Source organism: Anarhichas minor, unplaced genomic scaffold (genome assembly GCF_050575085.1).
Source record: "Anarhichas minor isolate MPS153535 unplaced genomic scaffold, ASM5057508v1 ptg000014l, whole genome shotgun sequence".
Lineage (NCBI taxonomy): Eukaryota > Metazoa > Chordata > Actinopteri > Perciformes > Anarhichadidae > Anarhichas > Anarhichas minor.
In genome coordinates this window covers 15378839-15400399 of record NW_027466460.1, presented here as the reverse complement: position 1 = coordinate 15400399, position 21561 = coordinate 15378839, and the positions used below count along the sequence as shown (strand labels likewise).

At 42.3% G+C, this 21561-nt stretch overlaps 1 protein-coding gene across 1 annotated transcript in view; it reads right to left on the bottom strand.

Moving 5' to 3' along the window:
- Nucleotides 1-21561, bottom strand: part of LOC142950126 (uncharacterized) — a 33814-nt gene that overhangs the window by 5642 nt on the left and 6611 nt on the right. Inside the window, exons 5-8 of the mRNA XM_076092024.1 lie at nucleotides 17072-18197; nucleotides 10266-10660; nucleotides 7827-8769; nucleotides 4833-5125 (exon numbers count right to left, since the gene is read on the bottom strand). Of these exons, the coding sequence (XP_075948139.1) occupies nucleotides 4833-5125; nucleotides 7827-8769; nucleotides 10266-10660; nucleotides 17072-18197 (2757 nt within the window). The remainder of the gene's footprint in view (nucleotides 1-4832; nucleotides 5126-7826; nucleotides 8770-10265; nucleotides 10661-17071; nucleotides 18198-21561) is intronic.

The following is a 21561-nucleotide window of genomic DNA, read 5'->3' as shown; positions in this document are numbered from 1 at the left end:
GGGTCCTAAGTCCCTCCAGGTACAGTTTCTTATCACCCTCTATGTACCAACGTACATTTATAACAAATACCACACATATTACGGTAATCAGCGTTGCATATGTGTCTGACCAAAATACCAAAAAAAGCAAAAAAGAAATGATTAAATAAAAAAAATAAAAAAGTTTGCGCTTGGAATATGTATAATAAGCATCATTTAGTTATCGCTACTGAGAATTTCACTGAGTATCAATTGATGCCAGCATGAATGCCAGTGGTCAAAGCCATAAGGAAGCCACTGACAGGAAGTTGGAAGTTCTTCATATCAAGCACAAGACAAGGATAGGCTATTGGAATGTGCGTACAATGTATGAGTCAGGGAAACTTGCGCAAGTGACAAATGAGATGAGAAGATACAACCTACACATACTAGGAGTAAGCGAAAGCAGATGGACAGGATCGGGACGTCTCAGAACCAGTACAGATGAAACAGTTTTATACTCGGGGAGGGATGATGGCCACCATTCCGAAGGAGTAGCCATCATTCTACAAAAAGGAGTCGAGAAAAGTATTATAGAGTGGAAACCGGTCAATAGCAGGCTCATGAAGATCAGGCTAAAAGGAAAACAAATCAACACAACCATCATCCAGTGTTATGCTCCAACAAATGATAGTTGTGAAGAAGCAAAAGATGAGTTTTATGAGCAGTTACAAGCTGAGCTCAACAACACACCAGGACATGAAGATAGTGATGGGGGATCTGAACGCAAAAGTCGGAAGTGACAACACCGGCTATGACAGGGCCATGGGAGGACAGGGCTGTGGCATCATGAATGAAAATGGGGAAAGATTAGTGGAACTTTGTGCCAGTTATGACCTTGTCGTCGGAGGGACCTTATTTCCACACAAGGATATACATAAATTGACTTGGAATTCACCTAATGGGCGAGACAGGAACCAGATAGATCATCTGATGATAAATGGAACCTGGAGACGCTCACTGTTTGATGTCAGGGTAATGCGAGGAGCAGATGTTGCTAGTGATCATCACCTTGTGTTAGCAGTGCTGAAAGTAAAGTTAAGGAAAGTTGGTAGCAGAAAGATAGGAAGACAACAGTTTGCCACTGAAAAGTTACAAGATCCTAAAGTGAAAAGCGCCTTCATAGTGCAGCTAAAGAATAGATTTCAAGCATTATCTGACCAAAGTGATATGCAACAGGATACAGACACATATACAGATGAGATTAACACCAAATGGGAACAAGCAAAGCAAGCATATCTAGAAACCAGTAAAAAATGTCTGGGCATCAAACAGAAGGATAGAAAGGAGTGGATAACCGATGATACATGGCAAGCCATTGATATACGCAAGAGAGCAAAGAAGAAAGTCATGGAAGCAAAACCAGATAGGCTAAAAGAAAGATATAAAACTCAATATCGAGATGCAAACAAGGCTGTGAAGAGGAAAACGCGAGCTGACAAACGGGAATATATGGATGACCTTGCAAAACAAGCAGAAGAAGCAGCCAAAGAAGGTGAGCAAGGAAAGGTCTACAAGCTAACCAAGATTATTAGCGGCAAATACAGGGGGACATCTGATATACCAATATAAGATAAACAGGGAAAGCTTCTTACAACGGAAGCAGACCAAGAAGCTAGATGGGCGGAGCATTTTAGCGAGGTGCTGAACAGGCCTCCACCAACAACACAGGCCAACATCCAAGATGCAGAAGCAGATTTGGATATCAGCATTGAACCACCAACCAAAGATGAAGTTATAATGGCGATTAAATCCTTAAGAAACAGGAAAACCCCTGGTCCAGATAACCTCAATGCAGATCTCTTCAAAGCACACCCGAATCTGGCAGCAACAATTCTTCAACCACTTTTTACGTCTATATGGGAGAATAAGAAAATACCTGATGACTGGTCAGAGGGGATCATCATCAAATTACCAAAGAAAGGTTCTCTAAGAAATTGTAACAACTGGCGTGGAATTACACTTCTGTCAATACCAAGTAAGATCATGGCAAAGATTATTATTAATCGAAAAACAGATGCTGTAGAGCAACATCTCCGAAAAGAACAGGCAGGTTTCAGAAAGGGTAGAAGTTGCAACGATCACATATTCACGTTACGTAACATCATAGAGCAGTGCACAGAGTGGCAGAGGTAACTGTATATAAACTTTGTTGACTTTGAAAAAGCATTTGACTCCATTCATCGTGAAAGCCTTTGGCGTATATTGCGGCATTATGGGATCCCTGAAGATACAGTTCATGTGATCCAAAGTTTTTATACCAACTTCACATGCAGGGTTGGAAACAGTCTCCAAAAATTCCAAGTAAAAACAGGTGTGAGACAAGGATGTGTGATGTCAGCTTTGCTCTTCAATATTACTATTGACTGGGTAATGAGACAAACAACTGAAGACCAAAATAGAGGCATTCGATGGACACTATTTTCATCACTTGAAGATCTAGACTATGCAGATGATCTCTCTCTTCTTTCACATACTCATCGACACATGCAGGAAAAAACATCCCGCCTCAGTGATTTTGGTCAGAAGATTGGCCTGAAGATCAGCAAAAAGAAAACAGAAGTGATGACTCTGAACATTCCCAATCCCTCACCAATTCAGGTTAACGGAGAAGATCTCCCTAAAACTGACGAGTTCACATATTTGGGCAGCACTGTCAGACACGATGGGGGCACAGATAAAGACATCAATAATCGTCTTAATAAGGCAAGGAACGCTTTTAAAAGTACTGAATAACATATGGAGGTCACAGCAGTACACCATCAAGACCAAACTTAAATTGTATCTGAGCTGTGTTTTATCCACCCTATTGTACGGTTCTGAATGCTGGAGAATGACCCAAGAAGACCTCAACAGACTATCAACCTTCCACACCAAGAGTTTAAGACGAATACTGTACATTTTCTGGCCAAACACCATTTCAAATAAAGAACTGTATGACAAATGCCAACAAGAATGCATGGAGACCATCCTAATGAGAAGAAGATGGGGATGGATAGGACATGTGCTGAGAAAAGATCCTGCTGATATTACAAGAACAGCCTTACATTGGACACCAGAAGGGAAAAGAAAAAGAGGCCGACCAAGAAACACATGGAGAAGAACAGGAGATGCAGAGCCTAAACCACTCATGGGGCACCATCCAGTGACTCGCCCAGGACAGACAGGAGTGGAAGACTTTTGTTGCTGCCCTACATGCCAAGAGGCATAAAGGGAAATGATGATGACTGAGAATTTACCAAACAACAAAAAAGAAAAGAAAACATGACGTAAATAGGTTTGCAGTTTTCAAGGTGTGTATTTCAAATTACATTTATTACACACATGAAGATAAAGTTGTGAACACCGGCTGAATATCTATTATCAGAATCATAACTGTATTTTAACTGCTACTGTGTAAAGCAGGGATCTTCAACGTTTTTCAGGCCAAGGACCCCCAAACTTATAGAGAGATGGAGCAGGGACCCCCGACTATATATATTGTATAAAATTGTGTTTTATATTAAACTGGGCCAAGTGCCATGTATAAACATACCTCTTTATTGTGCATTCAATACTAAGCTATTCAAATAATTCACAGGTTCATATATTCATGTTTTTATTTTAAACATGTGCAAGGTACAGTGAGTAGGGAGGCCGTGCCACTGCCTTTTATAAACACACCTTGTCAACTGATACCAATGCCAATATCAACATTGTCTGTCAATTGCATGATAATCATGCATACAAGTTATTCAAACTGATGTTCTTTTAAACATAAATGTGGAAACGAAAATGAGTGATGGCATATTAGTGCCACTGCCATGCATAAAGATACCAGTTATATTTCATACAATACTGAACATACTGATGTGTGAAAAATTTGCCAAATCTTCTCTGCATTCTCTTTCATGGGCGCAACCCACATACTCAGCTGTGCTGCTCATCCTACAAATGCATGTTCCTTACAAATGGGGCACCGTCTGAAAGGTAAATAAACAGGCTTTCCAACGGTATAACATTTATTGCCAAGAAGCATTGTTACAACAGAGAAATAATCTACCAAACACGAATTTCCGAACTTTTTGTTCGATGTTTAGCAGTACTTTTTGAATAAAAGTGCGCAATACACTACTTTTGAGTTAATTATTGAATTTTGCCAATAACAATGCTATTAATGGCAGAAAAATCATGAGATTAAAAATTGTAATCGTTGCCCAGCACTAAATATAATATAATAGAACATGTTTATTTATTGAGATGCCCCTATGGACCTTGTTATAGGAGGTAAAGATCAGGAGAAGTAAACATGAAGTGTAATTATGAATAATGGTGTTAAATTAAGATATGATGAGTTTTCACTGTTAATTTACCATCTCAATTAAATGTTGATGCCTCCATGACCAAGTTAAGCAGATGAGACTGAGGACAACTATGTAGAAGAAAAGATGTTCACTTTGCCTAATATGGCTGGCTGACAGAGTTCTCCATGTGTGCCCTGGTGTTCTCATCTTTCCTTACCTCCTCATCCCTCACTCCCGTTACTTTCCGTGCTGGATCTGTCCCCGTTGGTTTAAAAAGCTAAATAATGCATTAGCATGACTGCATCCAGCTAGCCAAACCTGGTGTACACAGTACAGGCATGTACTGCTAGTCTGCTGTCTGATTGTGAGGTCAGGTTGATCTGGGATCAGCTCTTTCTCTGCCAGAGTTCTCCTCTCAAACGGGTCTTGGAGGAGAAGTGCTCGCGCTCGCCTGTAGAGCCCCGAGTCCCGACGCGAACGCGCAGCGAGGGGCAATACAGATTTGGGCCCTAATAAATAAAATGAACCAACCTGCTCTGTGTAACCGCAGCTGAGGGTTGTAAACAGCGTCCAGTAGTCTCCGTTGTCGCTCGTTCTGCTCTTTTAAAGCAGAAACTTCCTCCTCGTACTCTGCTATCGTTCTTTCAAACAGACCAAATATCTCTTCATCAGCCGCAGTTAGTCGCTGGTTGAGTAAACATCTCAGCATTTGGACTTTAGACATTTTCACTAAACCACAGACACGTTTCCTCCTGACAAACTCCGGAAGATATACCGAGACGGACTGTTGTGCGTTAATAAAAGGTCCGAGTAGCACCAACAAGCTTGTGATCATTTAGTTCCACATGTAGATGTAGTATGTGTTTACCGTAACAGTTGTACTTGTTTAATATAATTGATTAAATATATACTATTATAACGAAGCACAAGAACTATTTAAACATTAACATACCGTTTGTCTTTTCCATATCTACACCCTTGTATATGTATTTAATGTTCAACACTATGATATTATTCCAAGTATAAATGAGCTGAAACTGAATGTCATCTTCATAAGAGCCAGGGTGTATAAAACAAACAAACTCCAAAACATCTCTCTATATACAGTAAACACACACAACTCTCACTTGATGTACTGCAACATCATGTCATTTGCAAGTGCCTTCATCATTTCAAGTGTTGATTGTAAAAATAAATGTTATTTCTAGGTCGAACAAATGTCATAATATATCATTGTAGACTACACCTATAAATTCCTCGCCTCTGGCAATCACCCTTTTACCATTTCCCTGCATTTCCATCATATCCTATGAAAAAAAACCTGTGTTCCTTCAGAAAGCTAACAGTACCCTCACCTGTGCTCCCTCACCCAGGCTCAGTACTCCTTTTAATATGCATTCATGATCCCTTTTTTGCCACATTCGGTTGATTCTTTTCCCCAAATAATACACTTGACGTCTGCTTTACTGACACTAATGTGCAGATCTGTGTTTCCTGTCTTTAAAGCCCTCTTTGCCAACTCATCCGCCCTCTCATTCCCACTCACCCCTACATGCGCTGGAACCCACAGGAATGTAACCTGACCTCCCTGATTAGTTATTCTTCTGGTTGACTGGAGGACTTCATGCAGTATATGAGGCGACTATGGTAGAGCAGGGTGGAATCAGAGGATCGGCGGTTCGATCCCCGGCTCCAATAGTCCATGTCGATGTGTCCTCGATGCCTACAGTGACTGAATGTTGTATGAATGTTAGTTAGTCCTGATGGGCAGGTGGCACCTTGCATGGTAGCCCCTGCTATCAGTGTGTGAATGTGTGAATGATGACATGTAGTGTTAAAGCACTTTGAGTGGTCTGATGACTAGAAAAGCTCGACACAAGTACAGTCCATTCACCATTTATCTTGACGACTGTTTCAATGAAAAGACCTTAAACTTGCTATAGGGCTGAAGATGAGTCGGAGCAAATCAACACCTTTTCCTGTCTAGTTATTTCCACCCATCATAGTAAAACCAGCACTGACATTATCTCCACTGTGTAAACCCCAAAATGATGAGATGTTCTTCTGTTGATTCCTCTTCCTTTAGCTGGTGTTGCCTCCCCATATCCTGTCTCTCCTGTCTCAGGTTTCTTCGGACCATCCGTGTAAAATCACGATACACTTTCATTACATAATATTCAAATGCACTTACCAAATCAATTTCATCTTTTTCTTTCCTTTTCGACCTCTAACAAATACCAGTCTATGTCAGGCCACACAAGCGTCCATGGAGACACCACCGGGTAAACTACTGAGGGGCTTATCCTCCGATCAAACACTTCACATTCTCTTGCAATGTCATTGCCTACCCGACCAAAGTGATCCCTCTGACTCCTCCCACTCTCCCAGACCACCTGAAACGCTCCTTTTGCAGGGTGAGAATCATTGTGTCCCTGTAAATTAGCCCAGTAGTTTGCCATCAGTTGCTTTCTCCTTAAATCCAGCGGCATGTTTCCCATTTCTACCTGCAGGGCAGGTTCTGCTGCAACTTGGTGGGTAACCTACAAAATAAAAGCCTCTAGAAATCATTCCCATCTTAAGTTACCTTCCATCTTTTCCTTATGTAATGGGTGTGGGTTGGACATGGAAAAAATAAAACTCAATTGATTGTTTTCCAACATTTATTTACTTCTGCAGAAGACAAAATTCAACCCATTAACTGCCTTCTGATATTTTTCTGCTCCTCTGCTCCCTCAGCAATAAGTAAAATGACAATGTGTGATTTCATTCTTGTTTTTTACATTTAGATACATTATTTTGATATTACAGTATGTACTAAGCTCAGGATGCACATTAATAGAAAAGGGATATTATATTACCAGGAAAACATCGAACCTAAATCATAACAACACATTTCCTCAAAACCATTAAAAACAATATATATAAGAGGACAAACAGGGCCACCTGGTGGGTAAAGTGAAAAGGTGCGTTGGACTGGGTGACTAAACAGAGACAACAGAAACTATAACATTACACAAAGGAAAACTCACACTTGCAGAAGTCAATGCATCAACACATGAATTGCATTCTGGTATTTTTCTGCAATTCTGGATCTAAACATGCAAAATAACTTAATATAAGAAGATATTTACATCAGCAAATAAGCTAAACTTAAACGGTAAAAACAACACTATAAAGTTGGGTAACGTTAAAATATTAACAGAAAGCAACGTATCTTAAATGTTACACCCTTCCAATAAATCACCGTAACTTGGTTTAGGGCCGTGTGTGTGACCTGTGACCTGTGACCTCAGACCAAGAATTCACTGACCATCTGAAAAGAGTTGTGGCAGCTGGGCCAAAAAAAGGGAAACCGGGGCCCCTTTCTGGAGCCAGACCTGGGAGTGGAGCTTGCTGGTGAGGGTCTGGTTTCCGGGACATGAGACATGGTTCGACCAGGAACAACCCGAAAAATCTACATTGAGCCGCCGCCCTATGGGCCCACCGCTTGAAGGGATATGCGGAGGGGTGATTGGGTAAAAGGGCTAAAGGGGATTCTTTCCTGTGTGAGTTTTCATGTGTTCCTTTAGAGCTGCGTTGCACATAAATCTTTTATCACAAACTGAGCAGCTGAAAGATTTCTCTCCGGTCTGGGTTCTCATGCGTGTCTTTAAATTTGAACAATGGTTAAAAGATTTCTTAGAAACTGAGCAGCTGACAGATTTCTCTCCTGTGTGGATTCTCATGTGTGTCTGTAAATGTGAAAACTGCTTAAAAGATTTCTTACAAACTGAGCAGCTGTAAGGTTTCTCTCCTGTGTGGATTCTCATGTGTCTCTTTAAAGTTGAACCCCGGTTAAAAGATTCCTTACAGACTGAGCAGCTGAAAGGTTTCTCTCCTGTGTGGGTTCTCATGTGTCTCTTCAGATCTCCACTTCTGCCAGTTGTTTTCCCACACTCAGAGCATGTAAACAGTTTCTCACCAGCACTACATCTCGAATCACTGACATGGACTTCATCAGGTTTCAAATAATTTAAACCTGACTGAGGTTCTCTGGTCTCCTTCCAATCATCACTGCCATCAGTGTCAGAAAAGTCTCCAGTCTTCTCATCAGTATCTGGTTCTGGATGTATATCTGGACCCGAGTTCCTGCCTGGTTCTGGTCCTCCACAGTCCTCTTCATCAGGACCTGTTTCCATCTGTTCAGTTTGTCTTTGATGAAGCTGTGAGGACTGAGCTTCCTCTTCATCATCTTCAGTCTTCACAGGAGTGAATGAGAACTTGACATCAGCCTCCTCCAGACCTTGAAGCTGCTCTCCCTCCTGACTGGTCCAAAGTTCCTCCTGGTCCTCTTTAATGTGTAGGGGCTCTGGGTCATCCTGGTCCTCTTTAATGTGTGGGGGCTCTGGGTCCTCCTGGTCCAGACTGGAGCTCCACTCCTGCTGCTCAGGGGGAACCTCTTCTTGAACCACCAACAGCTGCTGGACGTCTGCAGGAAAACAGTAAACACACACAGAGACGTTACAAAGAAATATTAGTATTGAGCAAATAGTTTCCTGTAGATACTTTTATTTCCTGCCATCATTCCCTGTGCACAGTTACCAAACAGACATGCCGACACAAAATGTAAAGACACAACGCACCAGCAGCAATGAGGTCATCAATAGTTTACATGGCATAAAAGTGTGGCACTACCAACATTGTTGAACCTGCATCCTCCATAAAGTCCGGCTGAGATGTGATCATGTGGGCAGTTATAGTTGACTAATGTACGTAAACCTGCCACCGTAGAAACAGTGGATAGAACCTTCAGAAGCAGCCACAACGTAACCGTGGACGTGCATCATCGGTGCGCTCCGTTTCTGAACCAATAGCACTCCACCTTGGTAGTCAGCCGTAGAGAACATCCAGATCAAATATTTGATTTTGTCATTGAAGCTGTTTTGACAAAAATGAGTAAATAGATTATATGAAGTTACCTCTCATGTTGTGAGGAAAGAGCCAGGAAGATGTTCAAATCAGAGAGTACAAAGTATAAAATAAATACCCACAATTATACATCGTATTTATTGTCGTTTTCATGGTAACATGATATGTTGCAGCAAAGTGCTGTCCCATTAATATTTACACCATTTCAAGCCCTCACAGTCTCTCACACTCAACCACTTACCAGGTGACGTCAGTAAGTCCTTGAGGGTTCAGGGTTTGAGGGTTTAGGGGGGACTTTGGGATTTGGCCGCTGACTTACGGAAAGGGTTCAAAATGTCTGCGAGAGAGCCCTCAAACACTTGACAATGGGACAGCCCTAAACCCTCACGGACTTCGCGGGAGCGCGCCTCAAAGTCCGTGAGTCCGTAAGGGGGGGGACATTGGGATTTGGCCATTTCCTCGTTTCCTCTCTCCTCGCATGCCATGTATCCCTGGTGGGAGGGACTAAGACGCAAGGAAAGGAAACGGGGATGCAATCAGTGTTGCCAACTTGGCGACTTTCCAAACCCTCATGGCGACTTTTTTTGTCAAAAGCTACTAGCGACAAATCTAGCTACTTTTTCTGGTGTTGTTGGAGACTTTTCTGGTGTTTTGACTCTGACGTGAAAGCACGCACCGTTCGGCACGCGGGAGCTGCCGTGAGCTCCTCCGCCGCCTCAAAGCACTCAAAGGTGGTTTGTGTCACAAGTAGCCCCTCGCGCAGCAGTCCCAGCTGCAGAAAGAGGAGACCCACACTCTCCATGTCCGCCGCTGTTCCCGCCTCTCTCCTACAGCGCTCATTACAATTATGCAAATTAGGCAATGACGTCATTTAGCGACTTTTAGGACAGCCAATAGCTACTTTCCTTACTGAGGAGTTGGCAACACTGGATGCAATTAAGAGACTTGGGATGTACCCATTGAAGGGAATGTAGTCCCAATGAACAGAGTCTCACTCCAAACTACATAGAAACGTTATCAGCCGGAGCATGAACAGAATAAATAAAGTGAACCAACCTGCTCCCTGTGACCGTAGCTGAGGGTTGAAAACAGCGTCCAGTCGTTTCCGTTGTCGCTCGTTCTGCTCTTTTAAAGCAGAACGTTCCTCCTCGTACTCTGCTATCGTTCTTTCAAACACACCAAATATCTCTTCAGCAGCCGCAGTTAGTCGCTGGTTGACAAAACATCTCAGCATTTGGACTTTAGACATTTTCACTAAACCACAGAAACGTTTCCTCCAGACAAACTCCGTTAAAACGGTTAGCTCACTCTGAGCTGCGCTGTGTTGCTTATGTTCGGTTCCGTCTACTTCCTGGTAGCATGCTAACTTCATTAGCTCCGTAGGACACCAGGAGACAATCCACCAACTACACAAACTTTCTCTCCACACAAACTCCGTCAACAACACCGTTTACTAGTGATGGTGCCTTCCGTGTCGAGGCTTCTAAGCGAGTGTCGAGTAATCTGGAAGATTTTTCTGAGGTGTGTATCGAGGCTCGTGTTGATGACGTTCGGAGCAAGGCCGTACCACGTGACTGATTCAGGAAGTGGTTCGCGGGTTTGGTGAAATATATAATATATATATAAATTTAAGGGTTAGGGTTAATTAATATATAAATATACAATATATATAAATATAAGGGTTAGGGTTAGTTAATATATAAATATTTAATATACATATAATTATATAAATATAAATATATATATAAAGGGTTAGGGTTAGTTAGATAGATATTTACTTTATTCATCCCCAGGGGGAAATTTGTATGTTACAGCAGCAAATATATACTTCAGCAAACGAAGTAACAGAGTAAATAAAAATATAAAGTATGAAAAATGCACAATATATACAATAAAATAACAGAGGAGAACATATCAAATATAAGAAAAGGAAAAAAAAGAAAATGCACAGTATATACAATGAAATAGAATAGTGTTAAATTACTTAACTAGATAAACTAAACAGTAGTGCAAAGATCAACCAACAGCAAACAACAACAGTGTAGCGGTGTGTAGTTATGTGAAGGATGATCTGGCCAGAGGTGATTTATTGTACAGTCTAATAGCAGAGGGCAGGAATGTTCTCCTGGATCTGTCCTTGTGACAGCGGAGCTGGATCAGTCTGTTGGAGAAAGTGCTCCTCTGTCCCTGCAGTAGGTGGTGGAGAGGGTGGTCCGGGTTATCAAATATGGATAATAGTTTCTTCAGTGTCCTCTCCACCACCTTTTCCAGATTGTCTTGTTTGCAGCCAATGATAAATCAGACAATCATATTCAATTTTATTCTTATTTCTTTGTGGTTATTTATTGTTATTATTACATTTTTTTAAACAACTATTAACAATTATAACTTTTTCTTTTTTATAATTATAACTTATTATATTTATTGATTTTTTTGTTACCTTTAATCATGTTGTACCTACCTAGTACAGGAAATACAGATAGGACAAACAAAACAAAACACAATAAAATGGCTATACATAGATTAATTAAATTCAATTTACAAACTAAAAGCTCAGCAGAGCTGAGGGGAAAATGTCATTCAGAAAATTACCTGCTGCCTTTTCCCATAGGGTTTTATGTGGGGCCGCCTTGCTTTCTTCCCACTGCGGAACCATTTTTTCACAGCAGATTCTGCACATGCTGGATCTTCTTCTTCTGGTCCCTCCAGTGAGATAATCATTAGGTCTTCCACTGTGGCTGTGTTGAGATTGATCAGCCAGTCAGTTTTGACTCGATTCGGAAGAGAAAACGCCCTCTCTACCTTGGAGGTGGACATCGGCATGACTTGAATTATTTCAATTATGTGGAGTATGTTGGGGAACTCCTCAGACCACACCCTTAGAATCTGTGCCCATAGTTCCTCCCACTTTAGACCTCTGTAATTCCTGTTGACGACCTTCTTAAGACGGGTCCACTCTGCCATTACACTTTCTACATCGCAGCCGTTTTTCGTCAGCATCTCCTTGAAATGCTCTAGGAGCAGCAAGACCTCCTCGTTACCATGCTCAGTCAGATCTTCAGGCCAGTGCTTAGGGTCCAGTTTACACATGGCCATGAGGATTGTGTCTGTTTGATACCTTTCATCAAGGTAGGCCACAATGTCATGGATGAGCAGCTCTCTGGAACTCTTCAATCTCTCCTCAGCATCTGCATAAGTGTGAGAAAGCTCTACACCTCTGTAGCTACCACACCTACACTCCACCTTCACTGCTCTCAGCTTTGGGCCATCACCTTTCGCCATGTCTTTCAGCACCTCTTTGGAAGTCTCAATAGCCTCCACAGCTGTGCGAAGAGAGATGCTGTCCTTCTGGAATTGGAGAGATAGATGGGACAACTCACCCAAAACATCCATGTAAAGACCTGTATGGAGGAGGAATTCATTGGACCTAACCTTCTTGAGCCATCCTCTCACTCTTGCAGCATCTGCTTTCTTTATATCTTGCCGCTGATCACTTCCCACCTCACTTAGATGAGCGATGACTGCAGGGATGTTCGTCTCGAGTGCTTTAAGGGCTCTTCTGCGGTGATCAACTCATCTGGTCCCATCTACTCTAGTAGGTGTCAGGACAGACTCGTCTAGCAGTTCAGCCAGCTGGTCCAGCTCCCGTCATCTTTTCCCTGACCCTCGATAGAATGATGTGTAGAAAGACAGGAATCCATCAATCTGAAAAATCAAAGGAAAAACACAAACAAGGCGTTGAGAATCAAAGTCCCACAATGTTTATACTGTTTGCTTTAGGGTCCAGTAATGTTAATAAATACTATGTTTTTTTATAATGCGTTTTTTTATATCAAAAGTTAAAATATCACACAAACCATTCCATTCCATTATCCAAACCGCTTATCCTATTCAGGGTCGCGGGGCCCTGGAGCCAATCCCAGCTGAGATTGGGCGAAGGCAGGGTCGCGGGGCCCTGGAGCCAATCCCAGCTGAGATTGGGCGAAGGCAGGGTACACCCTGGACAAGTCGCCAGTTTATCTCAGGGCACATATAGAGACAGACAAACATTCACGCTCATATTCACACCTATGGGCAATTTCGAGTCTCCAAATAACCTAAGCTGCATGTCTTTGGACTGTGGGAGGAAGCCGGAGAACCCGGAGGGAACCCACGCTGCCACGGGGAGAACATGCAAACTCCACACAGAAGGACCACCCAGGATCAGGGATCGAACCCGGGTCCCTCTTGCTGTGAGGTGACAGTGCTAGCCACTACACCGTGCAGCACCGTACACAAACCTCTTGATTGAAATAAGTTCCCTGGAAGGCATTCTTGCAGGCTAGCTCTAAACGATGAGCTAAACAATGAATGCCCATTAGCCATGGCATGTCCTCCTTTAGCTTTATGTAGATGCCCTGCCTGCATCCAAAGTTAACATTGGCTCCATCTGCTCCGAATCCAACAAGATGATCGGTCCAGTTAGGGATGCCCATTGAGATTAGCAGTGACCGGATGCCGTCAGCTGTGGCGCTCTCAGTGTCCTCACTTCTATTAGGATGATAAAAACACACAATGTAAAAAAAAACTAAACAAAACACAAGTGAGCAACTTCAGAGAAATCCTTGTACTGTATGTGTGTAAGTAACCTTTAGATTAATTGATAAACAATAAACTAGAGCAATACATCATTGATAATTACCCTAGAAATGCCATGCGAGGGACACCTTTATGCAGGAATTTCACATAAAGGACCTCCTTCTCTGCTGTTGACCTGCCTGTGCTCCCATCAACAAGGACACCGATATATCTGGAAGCCAATACTTGCTTGCTAACCCTTAAAAACCCTTGCTTGTTTGGGGTTAATGTAGGCATCTTCCAAATCAACTCCATGCCGCTTCTCCAGATTGACTAGAGATGGATAATAAGCAAATGGCATCTCGTGTTTAGCAATATGGTAAGCAATGTCAAACAGCTTGACCATTTTGCAGAACGCTGTCTTCTGCATCAGATTCACAGCTTCCACAATTGCCATCTTGTCAACCACAAGATGGCAGTAACTTATGAGGATGGGGGAAAAATCACTCACTGACTGCACTCTGTCTAACGTTAGTAGCTAACGCACCATCAGAGCTAGCTAACGTTAGCAAACTAACGTTAAACTAGCTAAAGCGAACTAAATAATTTCTAAATAATTATTACTAGTTATCACTCACCGCAGGCGATGGCGTGTTGCTTGGTCGCCTGGTGACGAAAGGCCACGTATTTCGTTATGTTTTCGCTCCCCTTGATGAAGACTTTGGCAACTCGTTGTCCACAAGTTCGACATGCCTTGCAAAAAATTCGGCTCTTTTTCTCGTCGTCGTCTTCCTCCACCCCAAGCCAATCTAGCTTCCATATTTCGATGGTCGCTGGGTGTGTGAATTGTATCTTTGGAACCTGAGATGGTGACGGAGACTGTTTGCTGATCCTCATTTCTCCTCACACTCACAGGTCTGATTAAGAAGCGCTCCATTTATTTATTTTTTTAGAACGTTCGGTTCTTCACGCACATTATGATTTATGATTGAAGGATTGCCTCCGCACTGCTCTCAAAATGGCAACAAGGGTGCAACAGTTCACAACATCATTTTCTTCCAGGTGAGCGTGCCCCGGACCCCTCTAGAAAACCAACACTAACTAGAAAATAAAAACTCAATTAGTCTACTGGATCAAACTAAAGACAGTACTAAGCTCCCTGCCAACGTGAGGAGGCGTCACCTTAAACAAAGCATGGATCTCTCAGAGCAATCAAGGTTAATTGTGTCACTGATCACAAGCGGGGGCTAATTGTGTGTGAGGACAGGGTTTTGAGGGGAAACAATTCAAAATCTGAATGTGGAATCAATAAGCAATGCTCTCAAATTAAAACATGCTTTTGAATAAAGATAGGAAAAAAGCACCATATTTCTTCCCCTGCGTTAAGTGCCAAGTGGTGTGTCAGATTTACCTTTTGTACAAGAAACAGAACCACTAAAGCAGGCTGTCTCTTGTATGAGTATGTTGCGGACGAAAAGGAGCGTGTTTGAGTTATCAGCATTTAAGAAAACTAAATTATTGACATCAATAGAATTATCAATGTCATTAAAATTATGAATGATTATTAATAATAACGGGGCACCACCCTGTGAACAGGGACCAATAACCAAACGATAAACTAAGTCTCATAATTAGTGTTCACTCACAATGTCAATAGTCTGAGTACTATTACACATTCAGAGTGAAAGGTGAAAGCTTAAGTTCGAGCAACAGACCACATATCCAGCTATTATCACAATACATGCACAAAGTAATCACAGACAGCTGCTCTTTAAAATATAACAGAGTTTATTAAGTTCCAATAATAATGATCTAATCAACTAATATCTAAACTAACAACAAAACTATACATCCATGAGCACGCTATCTAAAATCAACAAACTATGGTAAGGGGGAGAAGTGTGTGCATGCAGTGTGTGTGCGTGTGTGTGTAAGGGGGAGGGGCGAGAGAACAGCTCAGACAACGTATGACGTAATCTGAAACGTGGCGACGCCTCTCGCGAGACCACAAGATGACTCGAGACTCTAAAATGGCAGACAATAGAGACCTCGTTATGTACACGTGTCTGAAGCCGTTAGCGCAACCCGTAGCTACATTAGCTTGAAGCTATATGTGTGTGGGTTAGTAAAAGAAGAGAGAAAGCAAACAAAACAAAATAAACCCTCCAAAAACAAAAGATTAAGACCCTACGCACCACGCTGGAGTGGGGAAGATTGTTCTCTCAGCTAGAGGAACACAGCTGACAACTCTTTGATAGCACAGTTGCGGTTCTGACCTCTGAACTGATGAGGAACAACTTCCAACCTCGCTAGCGGGGAATTCTCTCAACACGATTGCAGTAATATGAACATACACAATAACTTCTACACCACATTAACGATCTCGATCGCTAATCTCGGCGATTATTAAGCATACACACCATGTTATAAAAATAACAGTACTTTAAGCAACACGGAACAAGATAATGAAACACCATAATCCAACTCTAAATCTGCCCAGACTCCGTAAATAGCTTACTATGAGATGATTTATGGCTGAGGATGTGGTTCTTCTGAGTTTGTCGGTGGAACTCAGGCAGCGCGGCTCCGTGCGGCGCGATAGATTCTCTCAGTGGCAGAGAATTTCTTCGGCTCAGTAAGGGAATTCACGTCCTTACTTAGCTAGCACAAAGTCGACTTGGGTGGCGAGGAGGAATGTGCTTCTCTCTCTGAAGAAGGATGGTTCACTTCTGCAGGAAAAATGGTTCGCTTCCTCGTCCCGGATGCGAACAAAACAAACAAACAGTCCAGTGGATTTGTCCAGCGAATATAAAACTGTTAGAAACCCAGGATCTTCTTTAAGAACAGCAAACGTTGCGTGCGTGCTTTCTTGCACTGACGCTGAGTCGGGGGGAAGAGCGCTGCCTTCAGGTACGCTCAGGGTTTTTATAGTTTTGAGAGTATCCGGCTGTAAAACCGCAAGTCCCACCTCGGCATCCCTGGGCTCGTCCAATGAGAGCAGTGTTGCATTTGGGGGCGGAAATTCGCACTGTAATGTGAAATTCTTCAGAGTGGGGGTTTAGTCTTTATCAAACTCGAATCAGGATGAACCCTTTGACTGCAAAAAGGAAGGCCTGATTTATATTTGTTTCAAAGCACATGATGAGGTAAAGGGAACACCTGGGGCCAACAAGTAATTATGTGTGACTCCAGAGCAAATTTGTGCTGAAATCTTTCATCACACACTGAGCAGCTGAAAGGTTTCTCTCTTGTGTGGATTATCATGTGTGTCCTTAAAGTTGAACTCCGGCTAAAATATTTCTTACAAACTGAACAGCTGAAAGGTTTCTCTCATGTGTAACTGTAATTGTGAATCCAGGTTAAAAGATCTCTTACAAACTGAGCAGCTGAAAGGTTTCTCTCCTGTGTGGATTATCATGTGTGTCTGTAAAAGTGAAACCCGGTTAAAAGATTTCTTACAAACTGAGCAGCTGAAAGGTCTCTCTCCTGTGTGGATTGTCATATGTAGCCTAAAAGTTGAAGAATTGTTAAAAGATTTCTTACAAACTGTGCAGCTGAAAGGTCTCTCTCCTGTGTGGATTATCATGTGTGTCTTCATAGCTGACAAACAGTAAAAAGATGTCTTACAAACTGAGCAGCTGAAAGGTTTCTGTCCTGTGTGGATTCTCATGTGTTTCTTTAAATTTGAACAATTGTAATAAGATTTCTGACAAACTGAGCAGCTGAAAGGTTTCTCTTCTGTGTGGATTGTCATGTGTGTCTTTAAAGCTGAACAATTGTTAAAAGATTTCTTACAGACTGGGGGCTCTGGGTCCTCCTGTTCCTCTTTAATGTGTGGGGGCTCTGGGTCCTCCTGTTCCTCTTTAATGTGTGGGGGCTCTGGGTCCTCCTCTTCCTCTTTAATGTGTGGGGGCTCTGCGTCCTCCTCTTCCTCTTTAATGTGTGGGGGCTCTGGGTCCTCCTGTTCCTCTTTAATGTGTGGGGGCTCTGGGTCTTCCTGTTCTTCTTTAATGTGTGGGGGCTCTGGGTCCTCCTCTTCCTCTTTAATGTGTGGGGGCTCTGGGTCCTCCTGTTCCTCTTTAATGTGTGGGGGCTCTGGGTCTTCCTGTTCTTCTTTAATGTGTGGGGGCTCTGGGTCCTCCTGTTCCTCTTTAATGTGTGGGGGCTCTGGGTCCTCCTGTTCCTCTTTAATGTGTGGGGGCTCTGGGTCCTCCTGTTCCTCTTTAATGTGTGGGGGCTCTGGGTCCTCCTGTTCCTCTTTAATGTGTGGGGGCTCTGGGTCCTCCTGTTCCTCTTTAATGTGTGGGGGCTCTGGGTCCTCCTGTTCCTCTTTAATGTGTGGGGGCTCTGGGTCCTCCTGGTCCGGACTGGAGCTCCACTCCTGCTGCTCAGGGGGAACCTCTTCTTGAACCACTAACAGCTGCTGGACGTCTGCAGGAAAACAGTAAACACACACAGAGACGTTACAAAGAAATATTAGTATTGAGCAAATAGTTTCCTGTTGATACACTTTTATTTCCTGCCATCATTCCCTCTTACTCTCCCTTTGCACAGTTACGAAACAGACATGCCGACACAATTTGTAAAGACAACGCACCAGCAGCAATGAGGTCATCAATAGTTTACATGGCAAAAAAGTGTGGCACTACCAACATTGTTGAGAAGTATTCAAAGAACCTGCATCCTCCATAAAGTCTGGCTGAGATTTGATCATGTGGGCAGTTATAGTTGACTAATGTACACCGCACCCCCATTCCAGTGCATCAATGGACCCAGAAAATATAATATTTTAATCCACTCTCTTGTGACCATGAACATAGGAAACATTTTAGAATTCAACAAGCTGCAAAATCCACGTGGCGTTATCAAAGAGAACAAACTTTAAGTGTAAATATTGTAATGTCATGAGAAGTCAAAATGGCAGGCTAGTGTGAGGTGGTGCAAGGAAATTCACAAAAACAGGAAAAAAATTAAAGGTTCCCAAAAAATAGGTGAAGTTGTATTCTTCGGTTACTGGCAACTCAGGGGAATGTAGGTGAAGGAAACAGGAAGTGACGGAACGGAAGACACGCCACACAAACAGCTGTTCACCGCTCGCTGGCCGGCTGGTTCTTTTCGGCGTTAATTAATTAATGCTTTAACCCGAAAAAACAAATTCCGTGATATTAGTGCTGGGCGGTAAACCCACAATCATTTTATCGCACGTTAACGCATTTTTTTTAAAATTATTAAGCGGACATTTTTAACACAAGAACTGGCAGCGAGGAGTGAACAGCTGTGTGTGTGGCGCCTTCTTTCTTCTCTCCCTGCTTTCGCATGCAGGTTACTGCCCGGGTACAGACTCCCTCCAGGTTCCCATGCTTCACCGACATTCCCCGGGGTCCTAAGTCCCTCCATGTACAGCTTCTTATCACCCTCTATGAACCAACGTACATTTATAACAAATACCAGACATATTACGGTAATCAGCCTTGCATGTGTCTGACCAAAATACCAAAAAAAACTAAAAATGGATGATTCATTTAAATTAGATTTTTAGGGTTTTTAAAGTTGTTTTGTTTGGAATATGTATAATAAGCATATCATTTAGTTATGGCTACTGAGAATTTAACAAAAAAAAAAAAAAAAAAAAAACATGACGTAGATAGGTTTGCAGTTTTCAAGGTGTATATTTCAAATCTACTACACACATGAAGATAAAGTTGTGAACACTGGCTGAATATCTATTATCAGAATCATAACTGTATTTTAACTGCTACTGTGTAAAGGGAATACTGCTCTTAAAAATTAACTTATTTGTAGTGTTTGCAAATCAAATGTTATTGCACTTTTGTTCATATAGCAGTACTTTTTGAATACAAGTGCGCAATACACTACTTTTGAATTAATTGAATTTTGCAATTAATCGCAGAAAAATCATGAGATTGAAAATTGTAATCGTTGCCCAGCAATAAATATAATATAATAGAACATGTTTATTTATTGAGATGCCCCTATGGACCTTGTTATAGAGGTAAAAATCAGGAGAAGTAAACATGTGTAATTATGAATAATGGTGTTAAATTAAGCTATGTTGAGTTTTCACTGTTAATTTACCATCTCAATTAAATGTTGATGCCTCCATGACCAAGTTAAGCAGATGAGACTGAGGACAACTATATGGCTGCTTAACAGAGTTCTCCATGTGTGCCCTGGTGTTCTCATGTTTCCTTACCTCCTCATCCCTCACTCCCTAACTCTCCATGATGGATCTGTCCCGTTGTTTTAAAAAGCTAAATATGCATTAGCATGATTGCATCCAGCTAGCCAAACCTGTCTGGTGTACAGGTACTGGAGAAGCTTCGCATGTACTGCTAGTCTGCTGTCTGATTGTGAGGTCAGGTTGATCTGGGATCAGCACTTTCTCCGCCAGAGTTCTCCTCTCAAACGGGTCTTGGAGGAGTGGTGCTCGGTTTCGTCCACCACCCTTATCCGTCATTATAAGTTACAGGGAAGACAAAATGCTCCAAAACTTGCGACTTAAATGACGCCGGGGGCTTCTCAAGTTCCTCCGCTCGCCATGACTTTCGCCGTTAAATGCTTTTAACCTGCTCCGTTCACGTGAACACACTACTGCTTTATATCTGTTCACTGACACTCTGCATTGATATTCGGGGACTTGTTACTTGAAAAGGAACAGCAGCAGTAGAACTTTATTACACACTATGATGATTAATCACAAATTAACCACAAATCATTGCAATGTGACGTTAAACACGGGGTAACCAGTGGACGAATGGAGACGTAAAAAAAGGTAAACAAAGAGGACGGATCACGTGTGTTCAGCCTGGAGTATTACATTTACTCAGAAACATTAAGGGTTAAAGATGGAACAAAAAATAAACATGAAATCAGAAGTTATTTATTTATTCATCAAATATTTGATTTTGTCATTGAAGCGGTTTTGACAAAACCGAGTAAATAGATTATATGAGTTACCTCTCATCTCGTGAGGAAAGAGCCTGAAGACTTTCAAATCAGGGAGTACAAAGTATAAAATAAATACACACAATTATACATCATATTTCTTGTCGTTTTCATGGTAATGTGATATGTTGCAGCAAAGTGTTGTCCCATTCCTATTTCCACCATCTCAAGCCCTCACAGTCTCTCACACTCACCCACTTACCAGGTGACGTCAGTAAGTCCTTGAGGGTTCAGGGTTTGAGGGTTTATGGGGGACATTGGGTTTTGGCTGCGAGAGAGCCCTCAAACACTTGACGATTTGACAGTGGGACAGCCATAAACCCTCACGGACTTCGCAGGAGCGCGCCTCAAAGTCCGTGAGTCCGTAAGGGGGGGGGGACATTGGGATTTGGCCAATAACTCCAAGAGGATTTTTTGTATGTCCCATATTGTTACACATACCTACCAAATTTCATACAGCTGGGTGAAACCCAATGTTGGGGCTACTCAATAGGGGGCGCTATCGAGCCAATATGTCATCCCGCAGCTGGACATCCCAATCAGACAGCAATTTTTGCCAGGACTGCCTTGCGTGTGTGAGGAATTTAAGTTTTAAAGCGCTCCTAGCGATGGATATTATGTGTTACAATATGTTTACTTGTAGAAGGTTTAAATTAAAGGGAGAGTTACTGAATTTGTTGTGCACTGTGAGAGAAACCAGAGAATGTATGACACCGCCATAAAGTCAGAGAGAGGGGGATGTTGCTGAAGAGTTTCTGAGCACAGCCTTCAAGAAGGGGGGAGGAATTGGTCAAGGAAGTGGCCGACTGAAGTCCGAAGGGTTCAGCCA